This window comes from Scophthalmus maximus, chromosome 10 (assembly GCF_022379125.1).
Source record: "Scophthalmus maximus strain ysfricsl-2021 chromosome 10, ASM2237912v1, whole genome shotgun sequence".
NCBI lineage: Eukaryota > Metazoa > Chordata > Actinopteri > Pleuronectiformes > Scophthalmidae > Scophthalmus > Scophthalmus maximus.
Window position 1 is genome coordinate 2,134,947 of NC_061524.1, and position 15,662 is coordinate 2,150,608.

At 49.6% G+C, this 15,662-nt stretch overlaps 2 protein-coding genes across 2 annotated transcripts; both read left to right on the forward strand.

The window, feature by feature from the left end:
- The first annotated feature begins 2,163 nt into the window (after positions 1-2,163).
- Positions 2,164-4,207, forward strand: LOC118284259 (D(1)-like dopamine receptor). Its single transcript, XM_035607016.2, has one exon. It carries the CDS (start codon positions 2,419-2,421, stop codon positions 3,868-3,870), a length of 1,452 nt encoding a protein of 483 aa, XP_035462909.1. The 5' UTR covers positions 2,164-2,418; the 3' UTR covers positions 3,871-4,207.
- Positions 4,208-10,735: 6,528 nt separating this feature from the next.
- On the forward strand, positions 10,736-14,927 carry fgfbp3 (fibroblast growth factor binding protein 3). Its single transcript, XM_035606973.2, has 3 exons — positions 10,736-10,871; positions 13,317-13,599; positions 13,690-14,927. Exons 1-3 carry the CDS (start codon positions 10,811-10,813, stop codon positions 14,135-14,137), a joined length of 792 nt encoding a protein of 263 aa, XP_035462866.2. The 5' UTR covers positions 10,736-10,810; the 3' UTR covers positions 14,138-14,927.
- Positions 14,928-15,662: the final 735 nt, after the last annotated feature.

A 15,662-nucleotide genomic window follows, 5' to 3' on the forward strand; every position in this document is an offset into this window, starting at 1 on the left:
TTTCCTTAATCTACTCGCACACTTACACACACACCCCACACACACACATCGCCGCCCGTCAACCGTCGACCCGCGAAGCAGCGTCGATGAGAGTTTCAACTCTTCACCTCAGCCTCGACCCTTCAGCCGCCGCCAGATCTGCCACCGGGCACAATTACAGGCGAGGAGGAGATGGGCGGCGGTCCAGCCCGATCAGCCTGCCTGCGTCAGAGACGACTCCGCCCTCAGCTCAGGGCAAAGTGCACATCAACACACACACACACACACACACACACACACAAACACGTTCATCATAAATGAGCACATGTAAAAACAATGTGCACAGTAACAACCACAAAGAAGAAGAGGCTGTAAAAGAAGAGAAGCAGAAAGGTATGTGCAAGTGTGCGGTCTGACACACACACACACACACACACACACACACACGGGGTGTGAGGGTCACATCCAGAGGTCGCTCTCTTCTTCAGGTTCAGGCTCAGGAAAGTCACTGTTGGTGTGTTTCACTGTAGCTTCACGACCAGGCTGCTGGAACACTACTTCACCAGCTCCCCCCCCTTTTCTCTTGATCCATTCCGGTGCAGCGAGAAGGTGTCATGTTATCGCTATGGGCAACAAGTGTGCACCTGTCAGAAAACCACAGAGATGGCAGCTGCCTGCGAGTATCAAGAGCAGAGCGGTGGCGCCATCTGGTGGTTGCGTCTTTGCTCTGCCCACTGTGATGGGTCAGGCCCCGCTCACGCCTGGGGTCAACATCAGCCTCATGTGAGCTCATCGGTTCACGCCTGGGGTCAACATCAGCCTCATGTGAGCTCATCGGTTCACGCCTGGGGTCAACATCAGCCTCATGTGAGGTCATCGGTTCACGCCTGGGGTCAACATCAGCCTCATGTGAGGTCATCGGTTCACGCCTGGGGTCAACATCAGCCTCATGTGAGGTCATCGGTTCACACCTGGGGTCAACATCAGCCTCATGTGAGGTCATCGGTTCACACCTGGGGTCAACGTCTGCCTCGTGTGAGGTCATCGGTTCACGCCTGGGGTCAACATCAGCCTCATGTGAGGTCATCGGTTCACACCTGGGGTCAACATCAGCCTCATGTGAGGTCATCGGTTCACACCTGGGGTCAACGTCTGCCTCGTGTGAGGTCATCGGTTCACGCCTGGGGACAACATCAGCCTCATGTGAGGTCATCAGTTCACGCCTGGGGTCAGGGTCATCGGTTCTAGCCTGGGGTCAACATCAGCATCATGTGAGGTCATCAGTTCACGCCTGGGGTCAGAATGTTTTATGAAATTATGATTTTCAGCACAGTCGGGTCTGTGTATAGAGTGTGTGTGTGCGTGTGCGTGTGTGTGTGTGCGTATGTGGGTGTGTGTCCACCTGAGCCTAAAAAATCTCTGTCTTGATAGTTAATTTTGTTTGGACAAAAGTATCGACTCGTTGTTTTTTGAAGCCTCGAGTTTCACATTCCCAGCAACATCATGTAATTGAAGAAGACTTGAATGTAGAGATTGAACCAAAAACTCGGCAGGAACATGTTTTAACTGACGTCAAAGATCGAGTGAGTTAAGTTTTCAGACAGTCCGGACATTCAGTCCTGAAATTCTCCTGCGGGTTTATTTAAATTTTTTTTTCACTTCCTGGATTTCCCCCCAGCGTATAAATTATCTCTCTCTTTCCTTTCCTTATAACTTACGAATAAATATGTGTAAAAGGTGTGTCCTTCTGTGTGTGTATATACACACACATATACGTATATATACATATATATATACATATATATATATATATGTATATATATATACAATATATATGTGTGTGTGTATATATGTGTGTGTATATATATATGTTCCTCTGTGTTTTATATATATACATATACATAAATAAGTATATATATATATATATATATATATTTGTTTTGGTAAATTATAAAAAAATATTTAAACATCTTGGTTAATTTGCTGTTTGTCTGGATTGCTGAATGTTGATTTATAGTATTAAGAATAAAAAAAACTTTATTATCAATAAAAAACCTGCATAAAATGTTAAGACTGTATTCAAAATCTAAAACGGTCAAAAGAAAGGAAAAGAATCTCCCTCTCATAAATATTCATCTGCGGACAGTAATCTATTACCTGAGCGCGTCACAGCGAGCAGAGAACCGCGGGAACGGAGACGCGTCCCCCGGTGGAGAGGGTCACTGCTCCCACTCCTCCGGGTGTCGACTCCTCCCGCCCGGAGGCAGTGAGCAGCTCGTTGTCTCAAACTGACGAGAGGATCTTTTACATCCAGTCTTCGTTCGTCACTGAGACCCGAGGATGGTTCGCGCGTCAGGAGCAGCAGCCAAAAGGCGCACGTGTGGATTTTAACCGTCGCCGACCTTCGGCCACTTTCCGTCGAGGACACGAATCGAAACGATGGGGAACCACACGACGACGTGGAGTAATCTCACCCAAGTTCTGTCGGAGGAGCTGGACGGTGAGGAGGAGTGGGGGGAGGAGGAGGAGGAGGAGGAGGGGGCGGGGGGCGGCGGACTGCGCGTCCTCGTCGGCTGCGTCCTCTTCCTGCTCATCGTGTCCACGCTGCTCGGGAACACGCTGGTGTGCGCCGCCGTGGTCAAGTTCCGCCACCTGCGCTCCAAGGTCACCAACTTCTTCGTCATCTCGCTGGCGGTGTCCGACCTGTTCGTGGCCGTGCTGGTGATGCCCTGGGAGGCCATCACCGAGGTGACGGGCACGTGGCTGTTCGGGCGGTTCTGCGGCGTCTGGATCGCCTTCGACATCATGTGCTCCACGGCGTCCATCCTCAACCTGTGCATCATCAGCGTGGACCGCTACTGGGCCATCGCCAGCCCGTTCAAGTACGAGCGGAAGATGACCCACCGGGTGGCGTTCGTCATGATCGGGGTGGCGTGGACGCTGTCCATCCTCATCTCCTTCATCCCCGTGCAGCTCAACTGGCACCAGGCGGGGGAGGAGGCGGTGGCGGTGATGGCCGCCGGCGGCAGCAACTCCACCAACAGCAGTGACCTCGGCGGCAGCTCGGCCGCCAAGAGCTGCGTCGCCAACTTGAACAAGACCTACGCGATATCCTCGTCCTTCATCAGCTTCTACATCCCCGTGGTGATCATGATCGCCACCTACACCCGGATCTACCGGATCGCTCAGACCCAGATCCGACGGATCACAGCTCTGGAGCGAGCGGCGGAGCAGGCGCACAACCAAGGCCACGGCGTGAACCGCAACCAGCCGCCGCAGCAGCCGCACAGGCCCAACGACGAGGCCACGCTGAAGTCATCGTTCAAGAAGGAAACCAAAGTCCTGAAGACGCTCTCCATCATCATGGGCGTGTTCGTCTTCTGCTGGCTGCCGTTCTTCGTCCTCAACTGCACCGTCCCGTTCTGCGACCCGCCGTGCGTCAGCGACACCACCTTCACCGTCTTCGTCTGGTTCGGCTGGGCCAACTCGTCCCTCAACCCCGTCATCTACGCGTTCAACGCCGACTTCCGCCGGGCGTTCGCCACCATCCTCGGCTGCAACAGAATCTGTCCCAACAACGCGGTGGAGGCGGTGAACTTCAGCAACGAGCTCGTGTCCTACCACCACGACACGACGCTCCACAAGGAGGCGCTGGTGCCCGCGCAGCCGCAGCAACACCCGCACACCGTCAGCGTGGCGAGCGCGCTCTTCGACGACGAGTCGCTCGTCTCCAACGGCTCGCGCAGCCACGGCAACAGACTCCTGCTGCTTCCCGCCAACGTCCAGCTGGAGGACGACCATGAGATCTCCTTGGAGACAATCACGGCGTTCACCCCGGCCGCGGCGCTGGACAGCGATGTAATGCCCGGACAAGTGCACCAGGATGAATAGAGGCCGAAACCTGCGCGGGGCCGACGGCCATAACTGAACAGGAAGTGGAGCCGTACGTCCTTCAAAACAAAAGCGTTAACTTCAGTCCGGATGAAATCGGACTTTGGAATCATTTTGTGGATGAAAAGCCAAATATCAGAAATGAACGGATCTTTCTATGTTTGATGTTTTTGCTTAATTGATGCTTGTCGTGTGAGCTCGTTCTTATCACACTGATGTTTGTTCAAGTGTACGGCTGCAACTAACGGTTGCTGTCATTATCGATTAATCTGCCGATTATCTTCTCGATCAATCAGTTGTGAGGTTCATAAAATGTCATAAATGGCGAAAAATAGTGATCGTGTTTCCCCAAAAACCTCAACGTGATGTTTTTTTTCGTCCACACACCAAAGATCTTCAGTTCACTGTCACAGAGGAGCAAAGACACCAGAACATATTCACATTTAAGAAGCTGAAATCAAAGAATTTGGCATCATGATTTTTCCCACTACTTGAACCGATTAATCGATTAACAATTAACTGTTGCAGCTCTATTCACCTATTCACGTTTCTGATCACTGGGCTTTTCTTTAGTCACTTGATGATATATATATATATATATATATATATATATATATGTATAAAAACGGGCTGAGACGTGATGATTGACAGCTGACTGCTGTTTCTCCGTCCCTGGGAATAAACAGCTCCTGCTCCACAGTTTTCCAGTGACGTTCCGCCGCGTGGAGCTGTGATGAAGTGTTTGGTGTTGAGACGCAGAGTCTGCAGCCGCCGCGGCTGATGGAACAACATGTGTGTGGACGGGAAATACACGCTGCTTCTGTGTGCACGAGATCCGAAGAGGGAAAGTGCTTCAGGTTTTTAGTTTTGAGTCGTTTGGGCACGAGCGCCTGCCGCGTTACCTCAAAGTTCAAATCCGCTCAAATGGACGAAGTCGCAAGAATTGACGCTAATTCAGTCGCTAAATTATAATAAAAACGTTGCATACAAATGAGAAAATGCAGTGAAGCTGTTTTCAGACGCGTTCGCGGCCGCGAGGAAAACTTCCGCAACATTCTGTGGCGTGTGCTCGCGGCGTACTGTATGTTTGTGAAAGCGGCTTGTGAACGTACATTAAATATTCATCGCCCTTCACCCACGCGAATGGTTTTAATATTCACAACACAGAGCGTCACTTCACACGGGCGTCGTCTCGACAGCGGCTCCCCGACACTAAAGTACAAAAATACAAATGTGAGAACAGAAATGTGCGACCGATGGAGAAACACCTGCGAGAAAGTTTCATCTTAAAGCGTCACAGCGCTTTCCCTCAGACGCGTTCTTACAATTCTGAATAGAAATTCAACACCACTACAACAACTATGTATATTTACTTAACGTGCAACAAACGGATTGAACTTCCTCGGCCTGGAAACATCCGCAAACACGACGCGGCTCGTTTTTTTTCCCAACTTCATGAAAAGTGTAAACTCGGTTTGTGGCAAAGAGAAAATGTTTCCAATCCCGTCGAATGGTATTTTCGACGTCACGAATGTTTTTCTACGTGACCAGCAGCAGAGGAGAAGGTGAGACGAAGACGACGCGGATGAAAACAGAGGGACTGCTGTGAAACAGAACCTGGGAACAGAGCGAACGTGACAACTCAGAGAGCGAGGTCAAACAGACGAGACTGTGATGATGGAACCTGAGCTGAGAGGAGAGAGAGAGAGAGAGAGATTCTTTATTGTGTTTGTGCTTTTTTTCCTGTCAGCTCCTTTAATCTTCTCCGCTGGAGGAGTTGACCTCCGACCCCTGCAGGTGACCTCCGACCCTGCAGGTGTGTCGTCTGCAGGTGTTTCTGTGTCGTGTCGAGACTCGGAGAGAGAATCTTCACTCGACTAAAATTCCCAAATCATGGGATTCTCCACCCAGGTTCCACCCAGTCTCCCCCAGGCTCCACCCAGTGTCCCCCAGGCCCCACCCAGTCTCCACCCAGGCTCCACCCAGTGTCCCCCAGGCTCCACCCAGTCTCCACCCAGGCTCCACCCAGTGTCCCCCCAGGCTCCACCCAGTCCCCCCAAGGCTCAACCCAGGCCCCACCCAGTTCCCCCAGGCTCCACCCAGTCCCCCCAGGCTCCACCCAGTCTCCTCCAGGCCCCACCCAGTCTCCCACCCAGTCACCCCAGGCTCCACCCAGTGTCCCCCAGGCTCCACCCAGTCTCCACCCAGGCCCCACCCAGGCCCCACTCAGTCTCCACCCAATGTCCCCCAGGCTCCACCCAGTCACCCCAGGCTCCACCCAGTCTCCCCCAGGCTCCACCCAGGCCCCACCCAGTCTCCACCCAGTGTCCCCCAGGCTCCACCCAGTCCCCCCAAGGTCCACCCAGTTTCCCCCAAGCCCCACCCAGTTCCCCCAGGCTCCCCCCGGTCTCCACCCAGTCTCCACCCAGGCTCCACCCACATCGCCTCAGTGTTCACGGAAATGGTCTTCGACTGTTGTGAACTCGTCTCACCTGGATAAACATCTGGCGCCGCGTCCTTCGTGTGTGAGTTCTCCAGACACTTTCCCGAGTTGGCGTCTGAAAGCAGCTGTGTTGGGTGGAGGCGAGTGATGGATGGATGAACAGGTGGGTGGTAGTTTTTCTCATCCAGCGACGGTGAGTCACAGCTGTTGTTTTTCGTCAGCGATCTTTTCCTCTGAATGACTGAAACTCCACTCAGACTTTGACTTTCCTCCTGCGGCCATGAGAAAGTGATGCTCCGGTGGTTCTGAATCAGCCCTGACGTGTTTTTCTATGGTTGCCGTGACGCCTCCTCCATGTGTCCGGGACCAGGGCTGCGGTCGAGTTGTCAAATTTACACTGGAGCCTCCCATGTGAAAGGAAAGCAGATATAGACGTCCCACAATTCATTGCGGCAGCGATATTTAACGCGCCGCGCCGTGATGGACGTAAACGATTCAATCAGAAGTAGACGAAGAAGAAGAAGAGTACGAATATGACCCAGATGTCAGTTACTGTTACATATGAATCATAACGTGATGTCACACGGTGGTGAAACACTGAAACATGCTGACGGAGCCGCTGAGGTTTTTTGTAGTTCATCGTCGTAAATGTGTCGTTTCACCACGACAGACGCATCGACAACATCCGCCGTCGCGTGACGACGTAGTTTAGTGAAAGTGGAGTCGGCTTCTCTCTTCCTAAGTCCTGTGAGTCGTCCTTTACACTTGTAGGAGAAGACGACAAAACATCCCATGCACGGAATAATGTTAACATTTCACCGCTCTGTTATTATCTTCTGAATGATGTGACAGCAGAGGTTCCACTTAACAAGGACACACACACACACACACACACACACACACACACACACACACCTCCTCCCGCTGTCCTTTCATTTCCATTTAGATGATGGAACCTGATTTTTAAAGTGCAATCTGCATCAGGATCTCTCCAGACAATAGCCGTTGGGCTCAGCGCCTGCGTTTACTCCGAGTGTTCGTCTGCGTCCTGCAGATCGTCCACGTCGCCATTTCCACGCGTAGAATTTCAAACCCGGAGGCAAAACGGCGAAAAACGAAGCAGCTTCACGCTCGGCACCAGGAAAAATGAAAAATGAAAATGAAAAGTAAAACTGATGTCATAATATGATCAAAAGTGTTTCTACTGCAACACCGTGCGATGCAGAGACACAAACCGACCAATGAGTCGTCTCGGGGCCTCGAGAGACAACCAGCGGCTCGGGTGGAAGGATTTCTTTATATGAATCTTTTTCCGGGGAACAGCTCATGGATCTACAGATGAAAACAATCAGGCGACAAACAAAGGGACGGGGATGAGAACAAAAGATCCTCGACGGAGGGAATGATCCAACCGAACACACACACACACACACACACACACACACACACACACAGGAGGTCATGTTATGCGCAGTAATCACGGCAGAGGAGGCGACGCAGACGACGGAGCTCTGATTGCGGCCGTTTCTCAACGACCGTTGAAATCTAGAAAAGTGGACGCTTCGGTTTCGCCGTCGAGGAGCCGGAGACGCCCGCGAGGTCACACAGCAGTCACACACACACACACACACACACACACAGATGTACAGACATCTGACTCTCCAGTTAAACTGGACTCAGTGGATAGCTGAGCGCCGCGCCGCCGCACTGATCGCTCTTCACCTGTGCTTCCGTCTCCTGGTGTTGAAATCGCGCGTCCACCGACCGCTGCAGACGACGTCCACGCCAACATGTCCTCGTCTTCTGACCGAAGCGACCGCTGGAGGCGTCTGAGCTCCGCGTCAGATGTTAATCTCCGTCCACCCACTCGCACACCTGGAGACACACGTCACATGACCGCTCACCTCCACTGGTCACGTGGCGTGAGCAGGAAGTAGATCGTCTCGCCTGCAGTCGGGGATGATTTGTATCGATTAATACGGTTTTAGAACCTAGAACCTTTCTTGAAACCACCAGCAGGAGGCGACAGAGTCTCAGCTGCACACTGATCGTCTTCCTCAGTGAACTGTGACACACACACACACACACACACACACACCCTGTTAATCCTCCTTTGTGCTTTTGATTTTGACACCCCCGACACCAGTGACATCACTGTAGGTGATTGGTTCCCTCGGGGGATCCTCTCCTGAAACACATTTTTTCACAGATAAATCGCTGCTCAACATTAAAGGCCAGGGGCGCTTTGTTGTCATGGTTACAATCATGAATACGGTTCAGTTTTGGAATTGAGAAATGATTTCTGGAGCCATCCGTCCACCGCGGCCTCCGCCCGACACCGTCCGTCTGCTGACTTCCTGCTTTGCCCCCATCATAACCGATGCAGCCACCAGAGGGCGACGTCTCTTTAACGTAAACACGTCCTGCCGATAAAGCCGAGTTCGTCTCACCCGACCTTTTACATGTGCCTTGACGTTGGGTCGTAATAAATTGGTGCACCGGTGACCTGTGACCTGTGACCTTTGACCTGTGAGTTTTATTTTGGTTCGATTGGCAGAGGCGTTAAAAAACGAAGGGTCAAAGGGTCAAAGGACAGGACACTGCTAACCGTAGAAAATAAAGACCCTGGGCTGTTTTCTTCCACTGCTTCCGTGAAACCAGGTGGAAATATTCAAATAAAAACGTGTCACCGCCTCTGACGCCTCTGATCAGATCAGACACACGAGTGAGTGAGTGACGCTCGTCAGACCGACGCCTGACAAGGAGACACGCTCGCTCCCGATTCGTCCGGACCGGGCGGAACGGCGTGTTCACCGATGGCGACTTGTTTTTCTCCGGAGCATCCTTTCTTCGCCCGGGCAGATTCCTGGCAGCGCTCGGGGGGCGAGAGAGCCTCTGAGCTGAATGAGAAGGAGCCGGGCGGCGCCGGCAGCGGGGGGTTAAGCTCTGACCCAGATTCCTGCACGAGTCTTTGTCCCCCGGAGACGAGAGAAGATTCTCCTCATTCATCTCGACTGAGGCCCCGAGAACACTCGCTGGTAACTAAGACAGTGGCAGAGGGAGAGAAACTCAACAAAAGTGACTTTAATGTCCCTTCACGCGTTATGGATCATGTGAGGGTCGCATGGAGAAGGAAACCCAGCAGCTCATCAGACATTTGCTTGTGTGTGGAGATGTGGAGTAAAGGGCAGCGGCTCCGCGGGAGATTCCCCGCCCGAGCCTCGACGGCAGCAATCTGAAATAGGTTTTAAACATTTATATCAATGAATATTTACCCGCTTCAATCAGATTCAAAATATATTAGATTTCTGTTCATATCATGTCTGTTTTCTTTTTACTGCATGAAAATAAACAAAACTGTAACTCAACTGAAGTGTTGAAATTGTAATGAGTTCCGTTAGTAAAGTAGATAAATAATTTAAATCCAGAATATATCGGACCACTTAACTTTATTAATTATGTTTTTTTTAATGAGGTGAAGCATTTTTTTTTTAAAGCCACAAGTGTGTAATATTTAGAAGAACTTATTCACAGAAATTGAATATATTGTCCATCACTATGAGTTCTTATATGTATAATGAGTTAAATATATTGTAGTTTCATGAGTTAAACCCGACCTCCGTGTGAGTCTCCATGTTTCTACGTCGTGTTGAATACGCTTGTTGGAACTAAACGGTTCCAGAATACGTCGCATTCGCTGATGAATTTTCAGCCGCTGCCGGAAAACGGAAATGGAATCAGCGGTGCGCCGCCGTAAAGTGTCCCCCTGTCGGCCGCTCAACTAAACGGTTCCAGAACATGTCGCGTTCGCGTTGAATTCTCAGCCGCTGCCGGAAACCGGAAAAGCAATCAGGAAAATTACAAACACTACACACTGGGGCTTTAAGTCAGTGAGATCTGACCACCAGGTGGCAGCGTTCAAGTCTCTCTACTGGTGTGTTCCATCTGGGCCCTCAGCTCCATCGGGTGTCGCTCGGGACGGAGCCGACCCTGGTGGCCGACGGGAGATGTGCAGCTGCTGCTAGCAGCCGCGCCGCCGCCGCCGCCGCCGCGCTCGCCTCCGGTCGACTGGCACTCTGAAGATGGAGCTAACGAGACACTTGTCACGACATGATTGTGTGTAAAATGAAATCAGATAATAAAGAATTGAAAAGACAATTGAATTTTTATGTATCTACTTTTTACGTTTTTATTTATTGCGACGAACAAAGACACAGTTTCTTTGAGACACTGAAGCATCAGCGACAGAGAAACACTGGCAAGTGTGTTCATTGTCCTGCTCACACACACACACACACACACACACACACACACACACACACACACAGGGTTTTGTCAGGAGGGGTGAGGGGATGTGTGCTTGGTTTTTGGGTGGGCACTTCTTCGTATACTCGTCCTTATTCCCTCCTCCCCCTCCTCCTCCTCCTCCCCCTCCTCCTCCTCCTCCTCTTCCTCCTCCTCCTCCTCTTCCTTTCTTCTCGCCTCCTCTCTGCCTTTATGCTTCAGTGTTTGTGGCCCCACAGTTTCACAGCGACTCAGAGCCGTCGAGCGTCACATGGTAAGAACACCGGGCCTCTGCTCCTACACTCCACCAGACCACCAACCTACCAACTCTTTTTCTGCTTCTGCCTTAAAAAACTGTCAAAGCAAATATTAGATATTATCGGAGGAAACTGTTATTGTTTTTTACTGTCATGACTTATTAATGAGGGTTCGTGTTTCGGAGGAGGGGGGTGGGGTGTTGTGCTGCGTGCGGGACGGGGGATTAATTTATGTTTTGATGCCGTTCTTCTTTGTTTTTCATCATCGTTCCACAAACTTCTGTTAAATATGTGAAAGGGGAATCAGTTTGATTCATATTTCAGGAAGGAATCAAGAGAAATCATGAACATTTTGAAGGAAGAAAACACAGTGAACAGCAGAAATCAGCAGTTTAAAATGAAATCCTTATTAAAAACGATGCAGCTCGTCGTGTCTCATCACTGCTGCAAGTTGAATTTCAGAAACACCGTGAGGAAATGTTTTATTTTATTGATTCCCAATGAAAAACTAAATGAAGCAAAAATCTATTTTTCATTTGGAAAGAAACTTTACATTTGTAAAATCACTGAAAATATATTAAAAGTAGTTGTGTTTAAAGTGTAAATAAGGAACAACAGAACATGTTCATACACTTGAGTTGGTAAAAATATTTTTTGTTCATATGAAGATTTGCACAAGTTGTAACCGTGGAAACCACACTGAGCTCAAAACATCACTGATCAATGACTGAAAAATTAAGATGGACGACATGACAGCTCCTCTAAAGTGGAGCCAAATCATCCTGGTCGCCCCCTGGTGTCTGGCTGCAGTACAGGTCATAAGCCCCGCCCCCTCCACGATAGCAGATGGCACATCGAGACGTTTCTGTCATGTGAGGTCGTTCTGATCACACAGATTTTTCGTTAGTTAGATTTTTTTAAGACTGTTGAGCTAAAATATACAAATCCTTTGTCTATTATATTGTTCGTAGATTTTGTCAAAAGCTCCAATTAGATAAAGAGGAATTTGCATGTCACATCTGAGAGAATCTGTGACGGAAACAAAACTTGTTGATGTGATGCGATGCTCGGAGTCGGTCTGACGTTATGTTTCTGTCCTCCTCGGTGGACGATTGGGTCCATAGTGTTTGTGTGGCTGATGAATAATGAATAATAATTGTACTAATGTTCCCGTTCATCTGTTCGTGGAGAACTTTGGCTCTGAACGTCACCACGCTCTGGAGCTCGACGTTCCTCTGATTTAATTTTTCCATTTCACCGCAGCACAAACACAAACACAATCACGATTAATGGGTTTTCTAATGTCGGCGCAGCTGAACCTGTGTTGTTGTTCAGGCTTTTACTCCCATTTAATCCAAACTCTAATTGTCTCCATCCATTCAAAGCAGCCACGAGGCGACGAGGAACGTCGGGACACCTTCACTGATTCACTGCATGTTTAAATCGTTTGTCCGTACGTTCGTTTGTTCGTTTGTTCGTACGTTCGTACATTTGTTCGTACGTTTGTTCGTTCGTTTGTCCGTACGTTCGTTTGTTCGTTTGTTCGTTTGTTCGTTTGTTCGTTTGTTCGTTCGTTCGTACGTTCGTTTGTTCGTACGTTCGTTTGTTCGTACGTTCGTTTGTTCGTACGTTCGTTCTTTAACTTGCTCGTTTGTGTCTGACACTCGGCTGATTTTCAATAAGCTGCTGTCGGCGCCTCACGCCCCCCACTTTGACTCCACTGTCCTTTTTTAAAAAAACATTTAACACTCCTGTCCTCTGTTTGACTCTGGGATACCGACGCTGAGAAAAACTCTTCTTGGTTTTGAAACGGATTAACACGACAGATATTATTTGATTGTTTTGAGCGTCCGCATGTTGAGTTGAAACTGTGTACAGTACTTGTGCTGCTGCAAACTGAAGCTAATCTCCTATAGTTTCTGATGCTGCACTGACTCAGTTCTTTTACAGGTTCAGTAATATTTCCGAGCGGCTGCAACGATCAAAAGTACAGCGTGTGTCACAAAATGCTAAAAAAGCAAAAACAATAAAACACAGAAATTAAAGCTTTAGGGAAAAATTATGTTTTCAGAATGTTTAAAACGCAGTGACAGATCTGACCTTCAGCCTTTAGTCACCGATTGAACGACCAGAAGGCCACAGTCAGCTCATCCAAGATGGCGCCTAGGCTCATGTAGATCCTCGGTAGTGTGAGGGTTTGAAGGTCGTTGATAAAATATTAAACTTAAAGGGAAACAAACAGGGCGTTAAAGTCATCGAGGTCAGAACTGGTCCGGTGTTTTCTTTGGTGTGGACACGCTGGTGGACGTCCTCAGACGGTCGGAAGGATTTCATCTTCGATCTTTTATCTCCGTGTTTGGTCTCCACCTGCTCCATCGGCCTCTTTAGCTGCTAAATGCTTCGCTAAGTTTGCCTCAAGAAAATAACCGGCCTCTCGCACATTTTCCCATGTCCCCCCCCAGCCAACATGAGCGTCCTTCCGTGCAGCGTCGTCCTCCTGCTCCTCCTCTGCCTCCCCCCCGCCCCCGCTGAGGCCAAGCGGCAGCCCGCTCAGGGGAAACCCGACAAACCCCGCCAGCCGCCGTCGGCCACTCCGCCGGCCAAGCGGCCCAGGAACCGCTCGGTGCCCGGCTCCGGAGAGCTGAGCACCAAGGAGGGACACCGCTGCACCTGGCAGACGTCCGGCGACGCGCTGGTGAGCCTGCTGGTGAACTGCAGCACCGAGACACTGGGAGAGCCAGAGAGGTGAGCGCACGCGCGACCGCTGCCAGCTGACTCCAGTCGCTCTTCGCCTCTGCTCGTCTTCATCTCTCTCCCTTTCTGCTCCTCCTCCAGGTACTGGTGCCGTTACGCCGGCAAGCCGGACCTGTGCCAGGCGTACGGGGTGAAGTCCAGCCAGTACTGGAAGCAGCTGGTGGGGAAGCTGAAGAAGAGGCAGAACGCCTGCGACGGAGAGAAAGTCCTGAAGGCCAAGACGTGCAAGAAGGCGCCGGCCGAGGCCCACATGAAGCTCGCCCAGCGCAGCGGCGAGGAGGAGAGGAAGGGAGGGAAGGAGGGAGGCAAGAGGAAGGGAGCGTCCGCCGGCAAGGCTCCCGACGGAGGCAAGGCAGAGAGGAAGAGGAAGAACGAGGAAGAGGAGGAGCAGGAGAGGAAGAAGACGAGGGAGGAGAGGACTGGGTTCGAGGAGGAGGGCGTGATGAACGACATGCAGCCGGTGGAGCGTTACTGCAGCGAGGGGTGGAGCTCCGTCTGCTCCTTCTTCGTCAAGTTCTTCGAGGGTTGATGGGAAACGGCGGAGGAGACGCGGAGGAGACGCGGAGGAGACGCGGAGGAGACGCGGAGCGGCGGCGGCGCGAGATCGCGGATCTGGAAAATCAATAAAAATCAACCTGGCGAATCAAAGTGTTTTCTATTTTGGGCCCTGAGCTGTAAAAGTTTAATTTCAGAGTCGAGCTGAGACGAACACTTTTCAGACACTTGAATCTGAATTTGGTCGTGAAACGATAAAAATTGACAAAAAGCCTTTCAAACATTTACTGTTGATAAATTGTGAGGTTTAACGAACGAGGCCTCCCGGCGTCTCGCCTGCCGCTCAACTTAAAATTGAGATGAATCATCCATTAAATCGAACCCGCCGACGTGACGACGAGGGGGGAAATTATTTTTCAGTTGAGTTTGTGTTAAATCGTGTGTTTGTAGTTTCACGGTGTTTGATCGTCACAACGTTTTGTTGTAGTTAATTTAGAGAATCGGATGAGAAGTGAAGACGTGTAACGTGACTAACGAATCAACAATCAGTCGACGATGGAGATGACGAAGACGATGATGAGACGATGATGAGACGATGATGAAGACGATGATGAAGACGATGATGAGACGATGATGAAGACGATGATGAAGACGATGATGAGACGATGATGAGACGATGATGACGACAGTAGTGTCACTAAATTGACAGTCATCTTGTTTATCCAATGTTTGTGACGTGCAACTAATATTTTCTATAAACTTTGTGTAACTTTTGTAAAAAAAAGAAATAAAAAATAAAAATAAAAACAATGTTGTCGCTCTGGTTTGATTTGTGGCTGATTTGATTTTTTTTTTTTTTTAAACTTCAGGGACACGTTCACATTCACACTTTGTGATAATATGTTTGGAAGTAACCAGGAGAAACATAGATAAGGTTTTAAACACAGAATACATAATATATATATATATATGTGTATATATATATATATATATATATATATATATACATATATATATATATATATATGTATATATGTATATATATATATACACAAGGACAGAAAGAAAGAAAGAAGAGCTGGGAATGTGGAGAGGCTGAACGTCTGTCAGTGGTTACCATGCCAACAACTCAAGAGGGTGTGTAAGTGTGTGTGTGTGTGTGTGTGTGTGTGTGTGTGTGTGTGTGTGTGTCACAGGGTCATGCAACCCTTTTAAAACTAATTGCAGACACTATACATCCCACTACAACACAACTTCCTGGAACTGGTCCGAGAGTCCGAACCATGTTTTCACTCTGCTAACGAACCGACCCACGGTTCAGTTTGACCAGATTCGTGTGCGTCGTCTGTCTTTCACACCTGTGACCTTGGTCAGGATCAAACTGAAAAGACAAACAACAACCTCACTTCTCCTCCGCAGACGTTTCCCTGCAGAGATGAAGACCATGTGTCAGAAACTGACACTCTGCTCTAAAACTGAAAAGGTCACAGGCAGAAAAGAAAAAGGAATCTTCCACTTGACATCTCCACCATCGCCTCAACACACACACACACACACAC

Bases quoted from the DNA above. Each gene is read 5' to 3' on its own strand.
- LOC118284259 (XM_035607016.2), top strand. From the start codon at position 2,419: ATGGGGAACCACACGACGACGTGGAGTAATCTCACCCAAGTTCTGTCG.
- fgfbp3 (XM_035606973.2), top strand. From the start codon at position 10,811: ATGCTTCAGTGTTTGTGGCCCCACAGTTTCACAGCGACTCAGAGCCGT. The intron at 10,872-13,316 runs GTAAGAACACCG...GTCCCCCCCCAG, and splicing joins GAGCCGTCGAGCGTCACATG to CCAACATGAGCGTCCTTCCG. The intron at 13,600-13,689 runs GTGAGCGCACGC...CTCCTCCTCCAG, and splicing joins ACACTGGGAGAGCCAGAGAG to GTACTGGTGCCGTTACGCCG.